This window comes from Bos mutus, chromosome 2 (genome assembly GCF_027580195.1).
Source record: "Bos mutus isolate GX-2022 chromosome 2, NWIPB_WYAK_1.1, whole genome shotgun sequence".
NCBI lineage: Eukaryota > Metazoa > Chordata > Mammalia > Artiodactyla > Bovidae > Bos > Bos mutus.
In genome coordinates, this window is record NC_091618.1 from 59,083,145 (window position 1) to 59,102,325 (window position 19,181).

The 19,181-nt window shown below is 38.2% G+C and overlaps 1 protein-coding gene across 1 annotated transcript in view; it reads right to left on the minus strand.

Moving 5' to 3' along the window:
- CNTNAP5 (contactin associated protein family member 5) overlaps positions 1-19,181 on the minus strand; it is a 1,036,258-nt gene that overhangs the window by 184,237 nt on the left and 832,840 nt on the right. The window contains exons 15-16 of the mRNA XM_070389061.1: positions 1,979-2,106; positions 1,643-1,813 (exon numbers count right to left, since the gene is read on the minus strand). Of these exons, the coding sequence (XP_070245162.1) occupies positions 1,643-1,813; positions 1,979-2,106 (299 nt within the window). The remainder of the gene's footprint in view (positions 1-1,642; positions 1,814-1,978; positions 2,107-19,181) is intronic.

The following is a 19,181-nucleotide window of genomic DNA, read 5'->3' on the forward strand; positions in this document are numbered from 1 at the left end:
AATAGTACATTGTCTACCACTTAATACATATTATATTCAAGAGGAAAGTTAATAGAGAGAACTCCTGACTTATTATTGGCTCCTGAACATGCAGACTAAAATATGTGTTTGTTTTTAAGAATAAGAACTCAAGTTTTGATTTTCTGTTTTTACAGTTGCTGTACTATCACTGTTTAACTTAGTTCTACTGTTGAAATAGGTGAACATATAGTACCACAGGGACTGTGAACACAAATTGCACCTGAAGAGAGCTTGTGTTAATCTTTCAGTCATGTCTGACTCTTTGCAACCCCATAGACTGTAGTCCACCAGGCTCCTATGTTCATGGAATTCTCCAGGCAAGAATACTGGAATGGGTTGTCATTCCCTTCTCCAGGGGCTCTTCTCAACCCCGGGGCTGAACCTGGGTCTCCTGCATTGCAGGTGGATTCCTTACAGTCTAAGCCACCAGGGAAGTGCAAGAGAGCTTAAGTAATTCCAAGTCCTTAGGAAATATGTAAGGCTTTACCAAATGGAATAGTAACCCATGATGAATTTTCTAATACAAGTATTTTAGTGAATATTTTTTTTAATTTTGGAGATATTTGAAATTGCTAGCATTGGTGGTGAAAAAATAGAAAGCATTGCAGCTTCTGAAATTTATTGTAAAATGTAATTTTTATGAATGTCTATCAAATTTAGCCTTGTTTAAAATCAATCTTTCCTAAAATGTATATATCTATTGCTTAATGTGCAACATATTTTAAGTTTAAAATTAATAAAAAGTACCCTTTGATCAGTATGAGAGATGAATGGATAAATCTCATTATGCTCCCTTTTCAACATGAACACGCAAAGAAAATCAATTTTGATGACATCACTCACAAAATTGCACAAACCAAGCCTAAGAAACAGAAATTTTAGTGTTACTACTATTCATGTGACAGATCAATATGTAGGTATTTTCCCTTTTATATAAAAAAATTAACTAAGGTGATTAAAATTATTGTATTGTCTTTTTTCTACTGGAATTTTTTATTGGCGTGATTACATACAAAGTTTCATTAATAAAACATTTCTCCATCTGCAGTTCTATTACCTTTCATTTAACTTCATGATTATTTCTGAATATACTTTGTTTATAGGAAATGGAATGTTAAATAATTATCCATATCCTGACATAAGATTCACTAGATACACCCCTGTTCATGGTGAAGTGGTAGAGAAACAATGATTGTGTAGGCCCAGACTCCTGATGATGGGAAATAGGAAGCACCTTGCGGAGCAAAAGTATAGCAACAAAGTTGACCCTAAGTATAAACAGAATGCAGAATACTAGTGTTCTCATCATTCCATAGAGATTGTAGTGGTGTGAAAACTTTAAAAAAATGTAATAAATGCCCATGGATCAGATAAAGAACACTGCAAATAAATATCTATGGGAATTTAGGGGATGCACTAGTTTGAAGAGAGGATGACTCTTTAAATACTGCTAGGTAATAATAAAAACTATAAGAAGAAACTAGAAATTACCATTGCTAATTTCACAGATACCCAGGGAGATTAACTTGATGGTTGAAATATATACTAGTTGCTTGTGGAAAAGATAAGATTAAAACTTCTGTTGATCAGTTACATTAGATTCATAAATGAGAAAACTTACAGCTTATTTCCAGTCGGATGAAGTCTTTAATGCCAAGGTTTTCTAGGAAAACTCCAGATAAAGCCGTGGTTTTAAAAAAGAAGGAAATATCAGCACTGAATTCCGCATGGAAGGTAGGAAAGTGGAGGTAAGAGGCTTCTGTATAAAATGATACCGCATTCCAAAAGTGTCCTGCAAATGAAAAAGAAATTCTTAAGCATGGAATGGGTTATAGGAAAGCACTGGGCATGTGGATAACTTCAGGACTAGGGGACACTGCTGGGGAAAAGGATAAGGGAATAAAACATCTTGAGCTTATGTAAGGAGAGAGAAAGCTTCTTTCAATTTAGTACTCACGGTCGCCATAGCAACGCAAGGGACCAATTCTCCAAGCAGCTTCTGAGTTTGTTCTGTCCGTATCGGTGATAACTATCTGAGTGACAGGCAAGTGGTCTTTGAAGGAAAGAAAGCCAGTATCATTTGTCCTGCAAAACATAAATTTAAGAAAAAAAGAGGAGAAAAACGTGGATAATCTAGGAATTCTTTACCAAGCCTCCTCTTTTCAAAAGTGATTTAAGTAGTTGCAACAGGGTGAAGGCAGAGCGGAGACTAACAGAAGGCCTTTCATCTATGTGTGAAAGTCTGGGATGCCAATTACAAAATCCGTGGCCAGTTTCCAAAACAAGTAGATTTTACATCTTCTTTAAGTCTTCCCAGAAAAGTAGATAGCTTACAGAGCTTGTTGCTGCTTTTTGTAGCTTGAGAGCACCCCACCTGCCCAATGCAGCACTGAAAGAACATGAAATATTGCCTCTCTTACTATGAAGAGATCAGCTATCTCAGTAACAAATTTGAAACAGGCATCACAAAACCCCTTGAAATCACTCCAAGGACTCGTTTCAGCCACCTGCCAACAGGTTTTAATCAGCTTAGGATGTTTCTTATCACCTTTAAACTCTAGGTAGTTTGTTGCTTTTCATTTTTCTCTTCTGCGTTTTAAAGATTTTGTTAGTTAATGACTCTGGCTTTGTCTCTGTTAATTATGCAACTAGGAAACTGATTAGTCAGTCTTTGACAAGAAAATTAAAAATGAATGGGGTTAAGCTATACACACCCTCCCCCCCTCCTTTTTTTTTTTTTTTTTTTTTTTGAGTTGTGACTGTGGATGAATGGCAAGGACATACCATTTAACTGATAATTTAAAAAAAAAAAAGTAGGTAAGAAACTGGCATTGAATGAATATGCAGCTATTTAGAGCCAGAAATATACTGCTGCTGCTGCTAAGTCGCTTCAGTCGTGTCTGACTCTGTGCAACCCCATAGAGGGCAGCCCACCAGGCTCCCCCATCCCTGGGATTCTCCAGGCAAGAACACTGGAGTGGGTTGCCATTTCCTTCTCCAATGCACGAAAGTGAAAAGTGAAAGGGAAGTCGCTCAGTTGCGTTCAACTCTTAGCGAACCTCTTAGCAGCCTACCAGGCTCCTCCGTCCATGGGATTTTCCAGATAAGAGTACTGGAGTGGGGTGCTATTGCTTTCTCCAGAAATATACTAGGGGATCTGTAATACCCTTGTGCAATGGGTACCGTTATTTCCATCACAAATGAGGAAACTGAGGCTCAGAGATATGGGATAACTTGCCTATGGTCACATGGCAGAAGGGGCAGAGGTCTAGTTACTTAGTATATAGCTCAACCTTAAATTTAACAACTATACATCATCAATACATCATTAATGTTAATATGAAATGAATTGAATCTTATGAGGCAGTTTGAAAATTACACATGGATGGGCTGAACTCCCCACCTATGTAGATTCAGGTAAGCACAAGCTGAATCATCTTGTCTGTACCTAAGAACTGACAGGCAGAACACCATGGCACAATGATCAAGGAAAAGTATCTGATGCAATAGTTTTTTTATAAGAGCACAAAGGAGCAAATTAATAGTGGTCTTCTCTCTGTAGTTACAAATAATTCAACACAGCTGTCAAAACATTCAAAATCAATGTTGTATTTCATCACCATTCACATATTATTTACAGCTCTGAGTCTTGAGACAAAGAAAATAATATGTCTAACTATGAATTGGGGAAGTATGGCAAGGACCACATAGTGTGATGTAGTGCTTTAAGGATAAAGCTTTAAAAGCACGTGGATTTGTTCTGAAATCCTAGATCCCCAGTTTCTAACTATGCTACTTTGGGCAAATCATTTTATTTCTAAGATTCTACAGTATCTTCAGTTGAAAAATGGAAGTAATGTCTATATCACAAAAGAATAGCAAGAATTAAATGAGATGATATAGTCACTTAACATGGTACCTGATCTGTGGTAAATGCTCAAAAATAGCAGTGTTAACACTCATTTGAGTTCTCATCCTCGTCCCCAAATCACTTTGCAGCCTGAGGCAAGTCTATTCATCTTTTCATACACCTAGTTACAAGTCTGTCTTGGAGGTCTCCATACTACACAGAATGTTGTAGAAAATTAAATGTTAAGATTAGGCATCCAACTCCTGAGATTTGTAGAAAAATGCACTAATTCACTTTGGTTATAAACAAATCAAATATTTACCTGTATATATACCATTATGGACTTCCCTGGTGGCTCAGACAGCCACCTGCCTACAATGCATGAGACCCGGGTTCGATCCCTGGGTGGGGAAGATCCTCTGGAGAAGGAAATGGCAACCCACTCCAGTACTTTTGCATGAAAAATCCCATGGATGGAAGAGCATGGTAGGCTACAGTCCATGGAGTCACAAAGAGTCAGACACAACTGAGCGACTTCACTTTCTTCATATACTGTTATAGTCATATATATATTATATAATATATAATATAATGATATATAATAATGATATATTGATATATTAATAATTTATAACTTAATTATATTAATATATTATTATATAATATATAATACATTAACATATATAATATATATAACATAATCTAATATATATAGTCTAATCACACAAAATGTAAAGAAATGAACTGTTATCCATAATTTGAGTACCATATTCAGAAACTAATCAGAGGATATGGAATAAGGTTTTTGTGTTTATTTGAAAGCACATCTATGAATGTTAGACAGACAGTATAAAATTTGAATCTTCATGTTCCAATATTTTTTCTAGGAGACATTGCAAAGCAAATTTCAAGTGACCAAAGTAGAATAAAGACCAAACCCATATAGTCTCCTGAAGAAACTTAAATTTAAACTCTAAAGGATTTTATTTCTCCACGTTTTTTTTTGTTTGTTTGTTTGTTTCATTCTCAAGGTGGAAATGGTAGATTCTGGAGTCTGTCAATCAATGTCAACCACGGCTTCCCTCATACGCTATGGCATGTTTTCTACATCAATTTGATGTCCATCTATCAAAGTGTTGGAATACACAAAATCACTCTAAGAATAAAAAGCTCTTTCAAATAACAGAAAGAAAGAACTTCATAAACTCAAATGACTACAGGGGCAAAAAAAAAAAAAAACAATAAAAATGAGTGAAGCCACCTTTATGTTATAAGTGGAACCTGACACACAGCTTCAGTATCATGTGGGAAAAAGAGGGAGAAAGAGAGGAAGACTGGGATAAAGATGGTGTTCTGTCTTCAGGAGGCAGTTATGACCATTTCTAACACGTAATTATGCTCTTCACAAATGTAAGACCAGTGGGCCAGACTGGAATAACAATATAAAACTACTCAATTTTTAAACCTTAAAAATGGATTTAAAATTCTTAAAAAAAAAAATAAGTGTGGTAGTAACCAACATTCCACTGGCCAATAAGACAGGTGAGGGGTGTCTTGCAAGCCCCTCAGGCATCAGAGGACTTTTCAAATTTATTCATGCACTTAGGGTGGCACTGAGAATAAAACTGGATTTAATTCAATGTGTGAATGACAAGACTGATTAAAACACTTCAAAGAATTAATGGGTAGAATATTTGGGGAGATGGCATAAAAATGATACAAATTATGGTGTACCTATTAATAGACAGGAAGTATGCAGCTGCAGAGTTGATGTTCTACATACAAAGTTGTTTTTCTTTGGCTTTTGAGAAGAGCTTGTCTTCTCAAGGTCAAACACTTTACAGACTTTGTCTTTCTTTGGAACAATATACAAGAGTCTTCCTAAAGGGTGCTTATGTACTTTTTAAGTACAGAAATGATTTTGTTGTAGTGGGAAGACATTGCAATTAGGCTAGAGGGCACAGGTTAAATCCATGTGCCTCAGCACACTATTTGTATGATGTCATGAGGTCACTGGGGGACTCAATTTCCTAATCTCTTCAGTTCAGTCACTCATTTGTGTCCGACGCTTTGTGACCCCAGCACACCAGGCTTCCCTGTCCATCACCAACTCCCAGAGCTTACACAAACTCATGTCTGTTGAGTTGGTGATGCCATCCAACCATCTCATCCTCTGTTGTCCCCTTCTCCTCCTGCCTTTAATCTTTCCTAGCATCAGGGTCTTCTCAGATGACTCAGTTCTTCACATCAGGTGGCCAAAGTTTCAGCTTCAGCATCTGTCCTTCCAATGAATATTCAGGACTGATTTCCTTTAGAATGGACTGGTTAGATCTTCTTGCTAACCCTAATCTCTTAAATGGGGATAATAATACTAATTTGATATTGTTGTAAAAAGTCAAAGTAGACAATGTATATAAAAGTTAGCAAGTCAACTATTGCATAATAGGGATTCAATAAATAGCTATAGAAATTCCCAGTCACATTTGAAATAAAAATGTTGGCAGGGAGTTTGGGGGAGAATGGATACATATATATGTAGGGCTGAGTCCTTTTGCTGTACACTGGAAACTATTGCAACATTGTTTGTTAATCAGCTAAACCCCAATACAAAATAAAAAAAGAAAAAAAAATTTTAAATACAAAGAATTTTAAAGGGGAAATAAGAAAAGAAGCCCACAGCTGGCATGACTGAGCAGGCCAGTCAGAGTCCCAGCTATGGAAGCTCAAAGGGCACAAAGAATATACTAGAGACACATTCTATATGTCTATACAATTTCCAGGTAATTTGGTATGTCATGGTAATTTCCAGGGCAGGTATAGACATACAGAGGTAGAGAATGGACATATGGGCTCAGGGAGGGGAAGGGGAAGATGAGATGAATTGGGAGATTACAGTTAACATATTTACACCACCACACTGTTGTTCTTCAGTCACCAAATCATGTCTGACTCTTTGTGACCACATGGACTGCATCCCTGTCCTTCACCATCTCCCGGAGTTTGCCCAATTCAAGTCCACTGAATTGGTGATGCCATCTAACCATATCCTCTGTCACCCCCTTCTCCTCCTGCCCTCAATCTTTCCCAGCATCAGGGTCTTTTCTAGTGAGTCAACTCTTCAAATCAGGTGGCCAAAGTATTGGAGCTTCAGCTTCAGCTTCAGCATCAGTCCTTCCAATGAGTATTCAGGGTTGATTTCCTTTAAGATCCACTGGTTTGATCTCCTAGTTGTCCAAGGGACTTGCAAGAGTCTTCTTCGTCACCACAGTTCAAAAGCATCAATTCTTCAGCATAGGTCCAGTTCTCATCTCTGTACTTGACTACTGGAAAGACTATAGCCTCAACCATATAGCCCTTTGTTGACAAAGTGATGTCTTTGCTTTTTAATGCACTGTCTAGGTTTGTAATAGCTTTCTTGCCAAGAAGCAGTTGTCTTCTAAATTCATGGCTGCAGTCACCATCCACAGTAATTTTAGAGCCCAATTAGAGGAAATGTATCATTGATTCTACTTTTCCCCCTTCTATTTGCCATGGAGTTATGGGCTTGGATGCCATGATCTTAGTTTTTTTAATATTGAGTTTTAAGCCAGCTTTTTCACTCTCTTCTCTCACCTTCATCAAAAGCCTCTCTAGTTCCTCTTTGCTTTCTATAATTACAGTGGTATCATCTGCGTCTATGTAAAGTGAATAGCTAGCATAAAGCTACTGTGTAGCACAGGGAGCTCAGCTCAGTGCTCTGTAATGACCTGGAGGAGTGGGATGGGGGACGGAGAGAGGTCCTAGAGGGAGGAGATATATGTATACATATGGCTGATTTCCTGGTGGTTCAGACAGTAAAGAATCTGCCCACAATGTGGGAGACCAGGGTTCAACCCCTACCTAGGTCAAGAAGATTCCCTGGAGAAGGGAATGGCTACCCACTCCAGGATTCTTGCCTGGAGAATTCCATGGAGCCAGGAGCCTGGCAGACTACAGTCCATGGGGTGACAGATCAGACACTTCTGAGCAACTAACACTTTCATTTTCACCATTTCCTCCAGGCAATGTGAGGAGCAGGGGAGGGGTATGTGGATATCTACAGGACTGATTTACTTCACTGTACAGCAGAAACTAGTAAAACACTGAAAAGCAATTATATTTTATTAAAAACTATAAAAATAATTCAAACAAAGACATGCATGTGTTCTAATGATAAAACATGAACATTAAGAAAAAGACTCAAATTTTCTCAAGAGCAAACTTATGGCATATAATTAGCCAAAGTAGTCTCTTTTTTAGTTTTACTATCTGAATCTGAAGAATTTACCAAAATCAGGACTGCAGAACAGAGGTCACTGATTTCTTAATGTGTCATTAAAGTGTAGCAAAACTTATATGCTGCCATTTTTCCATCAGCCAGTTTTTGGGTAACTGCTGCAATTATTTTATAACATCACTTGGGTGACTGAGCTGATTAAATGGGATTTTTTTTCCTTTTTATATTCTTCTCTCAGTCACTCAAATGTAACCAATAACATATTATTCATAAAGTAGATAAACCTAGAAAATTATGCAAAGAACTCAAGACCTCAGGTCCCTCAGAAGCTCTTGTTTGAAACTGAATGGACTGATCTCAAGAGACTCTGCACACCTTTCTGTTCAGTGGGTTACATAATACTGTCCATTTGCTGTGGATGTGAAGGAAGAAAGGCTGTTTGATGCCCACAAACAACCTAACAACTCTAAATACCATATTGATATTTGCCAGAAATTATAACTTAACTTTGGTTAAGACAGTTATTTCCTTCTTGTCTTCCTTATTAAGACTTCCAGATAAACACAAACAACCTAAGGGATCAGATGACAAGAAGCTCCAGGGTCACTTGATTGACAAAAAAGCTCCAGGGTCACTTGGATGAAAATGTGAAAACATTGACTGTGGTCACTGTAGTCTACCCCAGAGGATAATATCCCTTCACTTATGCCCCTCCTCCACTGATCAGGCCGTATCTATCTGGAGTCTTTATTTCAGTTCCTAGTATTTCTTTTTTGGGGGAGGGTGTATAGAGTTGCTTTACAATATTGTGTTAGTTTCTGCTGTAAAACAAAGTGAATCAATCACACATATACCTATATCCCCTCCCTCTTGGACCTCCCACTCCCTCCCCCATCCTACCTATCTAAGTCATCACAGAGCTGAGTTCCCTGTGCTATACAGCAGGTTCCCACTATCTACCTATTTTACACACTGTAGTGTATATATGTCAGTTTCAATCTCCCAATTCATCCCACCCCTCTGCCCCGCTTTGTCTATGTATCTGTTCTCTATGTCTGCATCTCTATTCCTGCCCTGTAATATTCATCTATACCATTTTTCCAGATTCCACATATATGCATTTAATATGCATTATTTGTTTTTCTTATGCCCATGCTTCTTACATGAAGGGCAAAACAAAACAGTGTTGGCATATATTTAATATTTTTGGAAACTGTATTTTTTTCTATAAATAGTTTTTTAAACTTGAAGGCACAGGGCTCCTCTCACGTAGATGTGAAAAAACAAAATCAGGTCTTGGTATATGAATACAGTCAAAGTTTACCCGATGCTACTTCATTAGTAAGAAATGCAAATGGCCTTACAGAGCTTATGAGTATAAAATGGAATTTTAAAAGTATTAGCAAGGATTAAGGTTTTTGTAGTCATCATTGATTAACCTGTTCCTGATAGCACAGGAAAGGAAAGAAGATTCGGTAGTGCCATAAAATCTCTTCACAAAATGTCTGCATACTTTTTCTCCTCTCTCACCCTTCTCTCACCCTAACCAAAATTAGCCTTTTCTCCTTCCACGCCCATGAAATGTCACTGAATTGCTCTTTTCCACAGAATATGGCAGCGTTCGACTTATTCCACATGTTGCAGCACTTTAGTGTTGCCTTCTTTCCTATTTCACACACACATGCTCACACGCACATGCACACACTTACATGCATTTTGTCATGAATACATACTCATTCAGCTGTCTACAAAACATCTTTTTACATGTCAATAGTTATCTCTAACTCATTTGCCCAAACCTCCTCCACTGGTCACCTTCCCAGGGATTGGCCACCCTACTTGTTACTCTGTGAAAGACTTGGCCCTGGGCTCCCCAGCTGCTGAGGCGGAATACCTGTGGGGCTTCATTTCTCCTCTTTTCCTCAGCTTCTCCCTCATTGTTGATCAACAATGTCCATCAAGCTCCCTTTCTTTACACCGCTATTCACTGCCTTATCCTCATCCTCCTGGCTTCATCCTCTGAGGCTCAGAGTCTGCCTGGGCCCAGGTGAGAGTTACCTGACCTGCTTTGGCTGCTCCTCCCTCAGCCCTGCCCCCTCTCACACTTCTCCACATGCTCAGAAACATACACATACATGTGGACAAGATGTGCTTCATTGCTTCAAATCTTGTAAAGAAATCTCTATCTCTTACAGGAAGGGTCCAAATTTCAAAATATTTAACATATTAGAGTAGACAAAAATTGCTATTTAAAGCCACCCTTGTCTTTTATAGGAGGAGTTCTTCCTAAAAGAAAAAGGCCCATAAGATAGAGGCCCTGCGTGGGTGTGGGGCTGCTATTCTTAGACCCTACTGCTGGCTCTGGGATTCCGCTGAGCATCTCACATTGCAGGACCTGAGATGGGAGCCACCTCTTGCCTTTCCCTGGCCAGGCGAGCACACAAATAAGAGTTTTACATCTGTTATCATTCCACCCTCACAACAGTCCTACGACGGTGTTATAACATTGCCTGCTTGTAAGCAGAGGAAACTAAGGAAAGAGGTGACCTCTCAGGGGATGGTGTTGGCAAGTGGAGAAGCTAGTGTGTGCTGACTCGCTTCAGTCATCCCAGACTCTTTGCAATCCCATGAACCATAATCCACTGGGCTCCCCTGTCTGTGGGATTTTTCAGGCAAGAATATTGAAATGGGTTGCCATGCCCTTCTCCAGGGGTCTTCTCGACCCAGGGATCAAACCCACATCTCATACATCTCCTGCATTACTGGTGGGTTCTTTACCTGATGAGCCATGGGAGAAGCCCAGGAGAAGCTAGGGTAGAAACCAAAGTTTCTGCTGTAACCAGCGTGCTTTCCTATCCTCCAGGCCTTGTGTGCTGCTTACAAAGAGTGGCTGTCTCATGAGTGGAAGCTGTGCTTCCCATGTTTATTTAATATCTCCAGAGAGAACCAGAATAACCCAGTCCTGAGTCCTTGAGCTGTCCTCCTGGCTCTCAGGCTGACTCTCCCATTCTGTTCACACAGGCTTTCTCCACACAAGATACACTTCAATTGATTAAGTTTCAGTTTTATAATTTGCAATCATTTTCCAGCCCTGTATTCTCTGAGATTACACATAGGTCACCTTGACAGGAATTCTGGGAGCCCACAGACTCTTTGGTGACACGTTTAGCAAGCAGTCTTCTGGTTTATCTCTAGCTCACAGACCTAGCCCCAACCATGACAGCATGAGTTTTACCAGTGAACTTTCAGAGGGCAGCCCAATTCTGGGGAGAGAGGTCTTCAGTGCTTTTTCCTTATTTTACCTAGAGTGTGATGGATGAATGATATATTTGATTACTCTGATACACTAGTTCATTTTCTTATTTTATTGCATATAGGTATGTACAGTTTTTGTAGAAGTTAATTAAAGTAGTTAACTAATGATAACCTACTATACAGCACAGGGAACTCTACTCAATGCTCTGTAGTGACCAAAATGGGAAGGAAATCCAAAAAAGAGGGGATATATATTTGTGTGTTCATTCATCTTGCTGTAGAAACTAACACAACATTGTAAAATAGAAAAAACTATACTCCAATGAAAATTAAAAACAAACCAAAAGAAGTTAGTCTAAATTCTATAAATTGATATTGCCTCTTGGTTTAAGATGCTGTAAAAGTAATAAAATAATAATAAAACCAATGACTAACACATTTTTGAGAACTAAATATCTGGTAGATCTGCTAGATGAGCAAATTCATGCCAACTCAACCAGCACTCCCCAGAGATGGGCATTCTTTTCTTCTGTTTCTTTCCATTTTCTTAAATCAAATAAGAAGCTGAAACTCAGAGAGGCTAAATGATAGTAAGTGACAAATTCAGGATTTGATCATCCCATTACAAAATAAAATATGACATAGAGATAAATCACAGTTTAGATACAGAAAATGAGAGTGCAGCCAGAATAAGTAGCCATAGTTATGTGTGTTCTGTGTATTTATTTCATATATTACTTTGTAATATTTTCACTACAAATCTATAAGACAGGTTTACAAAAGAGAGAAAATTAATTCTTCCTTTTCTTTTTCTCCTCCTTACTCTCTCCTCTTTCTCCTCCTTCTACTCTTTGAAAACAAGGCCAAGACACTGGGGTTTATCTGTAAATAGCAGGAATGTCACTTGGAACACCAACAGGCACAGTAGAAATGACAAACGCAGAAAAAAAAAAAATTTAAAGGAGGGTCCAACATCATCAGGGTCCACACCTGGCAAAAGGTTCTAGAAATTTCTGAGTGAAAAGAGGTTGTAATAAATGTCTCCCTGTGTGGCTCTGTTTTTGTTTTTTTAACTTTTTATTTTGTATCGGAGTGTAGCCAATTAACAATGTTGTGATAATTCCATGTTGACAGCAAAGGGACTCGACCATACATATACATGTATCCATTTTCCCCAAAACTCCCCTCTCATCCAGGCTGCCACATAACATTGAGCAGAGTTCCCTGTGCTATACAGTAGGTCCTTGTTGATTACCCATTTTAAATATACCTGTCCATTCCCAGCTCCCAACTATTCCTTTTCCCCATCCTTCTCCTTGGCAATCAAAGTTGGGTCAATTGAAGGGTCTGTGTGGCTCTGTTTTGACGCTAAGGAATTCTGCAGGTCTAGTGAGTTCTGTGGTAAAGCCACCTGCTCACCCCAGGGTCAGGGAGGCCAGCTCTGAACTGACACCTTTGTGGTCTGTATACAGTCCAAAGTCCCTTCTGCAATTTGGCCACATCTATCAACGTAGAAAAGTGGATGATTTAACAATCTTACACTAGAAAGCTATGCAATGGAAATGCTAATAATTAAATCTTTTTTTAAAAGTATGTCAAGACTTAGAAATGTTCATTGCAACACTTTTTCTAATAGTAAAATATCATTTACAAATAAAATGTTTATAATGCTATGACAAGCTATAAGCTATGGTACAACTATACCTTACAGCCATTAAAATGGACAGGATGCATTCATGCTTATGCTTATTTAAAGATGCTAAGTCAAAGCTCTCTGAGACATATTTCATATAGAAAGCAAGTTGAAGAATGATATGTTTTGTATTAAAACAATGAAAAATGAATAAACTTTAATATTATGACAAATACATAGGAAGATATTTTATGTAGATGTACCCTACATGTGGGCTTCCCTGGTGGCTCAGACCACAAAGAATCTGCCTGCAGGGCAGGAAACCAGGGTTTGATCCTTGGGTCAGGAAGATCCCCTGGGGAAGGGAATGGCTACCCGCTCCAGTACTCTTATCTGGAGAATTCCATGGACAGAAGAGCCTGGTGGGCTACAGTTCATGGGGTAGCAAAAAGTCGGATGTGACTGAGCGACTAACACTTTCACTTTCACACTTTCACTGAACATGCTCCACTATTACTATCTCAAGGTAATATGTAAAATGTTAAAATTTTACATATTAGGTATAAATAAAATAATTCCTGTGATGATAAAGGAGGAGCTTCTTTTTTATTTACTATTTCTGCAATATTTGAATATTTATAATAAGGATATAATAAACATATATATTGTGATTTTTAAAAATTTCTAAATTTTAAAAATCAGAAAAAATTATTCTCCCCACACATTGCTAAGTGAGTCAAAACTGACAGCTATAAGCAAACTTAAAGAGTGTCCAAAAAGGTAAGCAGCTCATTTAATTTTATTCTAAGGCTACTTTTAGGGGAGTAATGCCATATACTGAGTGATAAGTCAGCACATTAAAATAGAAGCCAAAGACTCATTGCACTAAGTAGAATTATAATATTTTGGTATACAATAATGGCCCACATCAAAATGTTGTATAAAATTTACTAAAGAAATGCAGATTTTTAACCTTGACATTGACTTTGAGTTCTATCTATTTCGGATACTCACAGTTCTTCAATTACCCAAGAAATGTGACTCTACATAAAATCTAGAGATGATGAAGTTGTACAGGTGGACAGGTAACGGAGGCAATAGAAGCCTCAGTCTACATCTTTGATCTTTATAATTGTAAAAAAAAAAAAAAAAAAGAAGAAGAAGAAGCATATCTCATAGCTATGTTTTGTTTCCTAGAACCAATAGGTCTTAAATTGCCTATTAGATATTTTGAAATTAGATGTTATTAATAGAATGGTAGCATTATTGAATAAAAAACACAAAAACAAAATTATCCCTTAATGCTACCCTTGGCAAAGTATTAACTATTGTACTCCATCTAGATTTCTATAAAGTGGTGATGTGATATGTTAGTTTTAAAATATCAATCCCTGATTATAAGTTGTGCTTTCCAATTTTTGTATTGTTCCTTTTATTCTTCAGTGTGTGATGCCTTCTTTCATCTCCTATCAGATACACTGCAAAACACTCTATTTAAAAACAATCTGAAACCCAGTCATATAGGGTTGTTAGTATAAACAAGTTAGTATCAAGTTGCTCCAGGATATATGCTTTCAGTGACAATTTACGGAATAAAAGAGCAGAACATAACCAGCAAGGAGAAGGCATATTTGTCCAGGATGAGAGTATGGGGAGAAAGGAAAAAAAAAAACAACTCATTGATTCACTCATTCACTCAGAAGTTAATGTATGAAGAACTTTCCATGTGCCAAGCACACTTTTTCCAATGCAAGGCTCTGGCTCTGATTATATTGCTAGATGCACATGGAAATCGAGGACTGAGAGAGTAAAAACCCAGAGAACCCTTCATAATCACTGGAATAGTTCAAAAACAGATCTATGAATAAAAAATTTCTTCCAGTAGAGATTGTACAGTACTATTTTTTAAAATAAGAAATAGAGTCTTTCTTTTCCACATTTCAGAATTCCTGCCCCATCTTATGACATTACCTAGTTTGAAGCACCATCGCTTCACTGAGGGTGGGAATCCCAGAGGCAGTGGTTTTGGGGAAATCAAAAGAGGTCTGAAAGATCAAAGAACAGCCTATGTGAAGAAACAGCAAAACCATAAACCCTTGGATGTAACCAGCATCATTTTCCCCAAGGCAATTGTCTCATTAAGTCTCCAAGGTAAGGAGTGAAGGGCCCTTGTGAAGGTCAAGGTTCTTGGACTGGATTAGACCTGTCTTTACAAAGAAAACAGCTCAAGGCAAATGTATAAAAATATAGCTTTGGGATTGGCGTGTCCACTTCTGACTGCTTTGATAGCTGAGAGAAAATCAATCTGCAGCAAAAAAGTTTAAACTTTGAGTAAATATTTCTGGTGAGAAAATAAAAGGTGGGTAACAGTCAACATTGCAGTAAATATCTGTTAATCTTAGAATGATCATAGCCCAATTTGCAAAAAACAGAGAGGTAAAAATGCCTTTACTGGAAGTCATTCACCCATTATACATTCATGGCTTCAGCACCATTTATTAGATAATTTCTTGGTGGCAGAGAGTGCAATCAAGGGCTAACAGTGATTTGAAGCTCCAGGATGCCACACACTGAGTAAAAAAGAATAACCTAAATATCCTGCTTAAAAAAAAAAAGAACAATAGATTTCTTTTTTTCAATGATCAGATGACCAGAATATAAACTTTATACCATTTTCCCTTTCTATTCTGTGCCATGTCATTTATACAAGGCAGAAGTGAAGACAAGAGGCAAAGAACAGAGTGATTGAAAATCACATAAAATATCTACGCTTGCTTATGAATAAATTCAAGTATGTCCTGCTGTTAGAAAAGAGAGCTTCATCTTAGTTCTACCTGGTTAATTGGATGAGAAAACTTTTTATCTGGGTCCGGAGCCATCGAGAGGAGGCACACTTTGGACCATCTTTCTGCTCCTCCATCTCAGCACCCAACATTGTTTTTATTGTGCTACAACCATCCTTTGTGTCCCAATTTGTTCCCTTCCACCCAAATGACTGTTTTTCCACCTCCAAATGCTGTCTTGTGAGATCTCTAGGCATGAGCTGTTTGCCAACCTCCCTTCCTGCTCTCAGCAGCCCATTCGTCTGAAGTTATTAAGTCAGAAAACCCCCGACTGAGAGGAGGTCTAGAGGCTGAGTCATTCTATTGAAGAGAAGTTCCTGTGCAAACAATCATTCACTGTGAGACTGTTATTCATTACAAGTTTTCTCATTTCTTTCTTTCTTCCTTTTTAGTTCTTCGACAGGGATGGAAACCCCTGCAGAAGTCAGCTCTATAGTACACCTGTTCAGATGTCTCTCTGAGGCTTCCCTTTATTCAAAGGAATCATGTTCCTCCCTCCACTCTCATCCATCTTCGGAGCTGCTTTACTTTCATCTATACCCAGAGCATACTCATTTTTTCTTATTCACTTGGCACCCATCAAACCTCATCAAAGGAAATCAACCCTGAATATTTATGGGAAGGACAGATGCTGAAGCTAGAATACTTTGGCCACCTGATGCAAAGAGCCGACTCATTGAAATAGACCCTGATGCTGGTAAAGATTGAAGGCGGGAGGAGAGGGGGATGACAGAGGATGAGATGGCTGGATGGCACCACTGACTCAATGGACACGAGTTTGAGCAAACTGCAGGAGATGGTGAAGGACAGGGAATCCTGGTGTTGCTGCAGTCCATGTGGTTGCAAAGAGTCTGACATGACTTAATGACCAGACAACAACAACACTGAAATATATGATAGCAAGTAACTCAGTTACAGAGGTTGCTCAAAACAGAATAAAATATCAATTACTAGAGTCTTGGAAGACAGTTGAGGCTCTACTTGGCTTAGCAGAAAGCAAAAAACGCCTTGCAGTGATTATGATTTGAGATGTCCTGGGAGGGGTCTCTTTGGCATCCTCACTGGCTGCTATACAAAATGCAAACTCAGCAACTCCTTGGATGCAGTCAGCAAGGGTACAGATTTCTACCCAGCTGGAATTTCCCACTCTAGCCCCTTAGACTTTATCCATGACGCTTAGCATTTCAGAGCCTTGGTTTCCTTTTCTGAGGCAAAGAGATAATAAAACCAACCCCAAGTGTTGTTGAGATAATTATATGAGATATAGTGTATACAATGCTAAGAAGACTTCAGTATATGAGACTTTTCCCCCATTTCTTTTATTTTTAATTTAATTTTGTTTTATGATACTTTTAAAAATCAAGTTTGATCCATGAAGCAGGGCACCCAAAACCAGTGCTCTGAGTCAGCCTAGAGGTATAGGGTGGTGAGGGAGGTGGAAGAGGGTGCAGGATGGGGGGACAAATTCATGTTGATGTATTGCAAAAAACATCATAGTACTATAAAGTAATTATCCTCCAATGAAATAAATATAAAATGTATTGAAATATAGTTGATTCACAATGTTGTGTTACTTTTAGTTGTTCAGTTCAGTTCAATTCAGCCGCTCAGTCATGTCCGACTCTTTGAGACACCATGAATCACAGCACGCCAGGCCTCCCTGTCCATCACCAACTCCCGGAGTTCACTCAAACTCATGTCCATCGAGTCGGTGATGCCATCCAGCCATCTCATCCTCTGTCGTCCCCGTTTCCTCCTGCCCCCAATTCATCCCAGCATTAGGATATTTTCCAATGAGTCAACTCTTCGCATGAGGTGGCCAAAGTATTGGAGTTTCAGCTTCAGCATCAGTCCTTCCAATAGACACCCAGGACTGATCTCCTTTAGGATGGACTGGTTGGATCTCCTTGCAGTCCAAGGGACTCTCAAGAGTCTTCTCCAACACCACAGTTCAAAAGCATCAATTCTTCCACGCTCAGCTTTCTTCACAGTCCAACTCTCACATCCATACCTGACCACAGGAAAAACCATAGCCTTGACTAGATGCACCTTTGTTGGCAAAGTAATGTCTCTGCTTTTGAATATGCTATCTAGGTGGGTCATAACTTTCCTTCCAAGGAGTAAATGTCTTAATTTCATGGCTGCAATCACCATCTGCAGTGATTTTGGAGTCCCCCAAAAATAAAGTCTGACACTGTTTCCACTGTTTCCCCATCTATCTACCATGAAGTGATGGGACCAGATGCCATGATCTTCGTTTTCTGAATGTTGAACTTTAAGCCAACTTTTTCACTCTCCTCTTTCACTTTCATCAAGAGACTTTTAGTTGTACAGCAAAGTAATTCAGTGATATATATAGATACAGATATTCTTTTTTAGATTTGTTTCCACTATAGGTTATTATAGGGTATCCATTTCCTTTATAAGTTATTACAGAGTATAGTTCACTGTGCTATATGGTAGGTCCTTGCTGATTACCTATTTTATATATGGTAGTGTGTATATGTTAATTCCAGACCCGTAATTTATCCCTCCACCACCTTTCCCCTTTGGTAACTATAAGTTTGTTTTCTAGATCTGTTTCTCTTTATAAATAAGGTTATTTGTGCCATTTTTTTCAGATTTCACATATAAACAACATCTTATGATATTTGTCTTTCTCTGACACTTGACATTTTTGGAAGACAATATTATCTAGGACTTGTAATATATCATTGTGCTATCTACTAAATGCTATACCACCCCAAGTCAGAATTCTGACTAACTTTACCAAGAGCAGAAACTTAAGGGAAGTTTATGAGGTAAAAATGTTTGAGCTTTCTTACAAACACTCAGACACCAAAAGGAACACGCCTGTCTGAAACAAAAATTTGAAATGCAAGGAAAGCCGGCTTGACCACATGTTATCTAAGAATCAGGTTGGAGGAATGTTAAGGAACATGATTATTCCCCAATGGTGTTAGATTTTGTACTTTAAATAATAATGAACACATTTCAAAAAAGCTATGCCAGGTTTCATTCTGAGTGTATATTCCACGTCCACAATCCCTGTTATAGACAAAGCTGTTTCATTGTTATTTCACATACAATGAGCTTCATGATCTGGATTTGATCTTCTTCCCTGTCTACATATCGTGTAAATTGCACACATGAAAACTGCAAAAACTACACTAAGATACCTGTATTTTGAAGAAGTAGCAATTTTTATATTATTACATTTCTGTGTATGAATAAATGGTAGCACTTAACTGTACTATACTACCTTTAGTTACTTTTTCTGTTTCTTCAAAACTTACCTATAATTTTCCTTGAAATTAAACTATC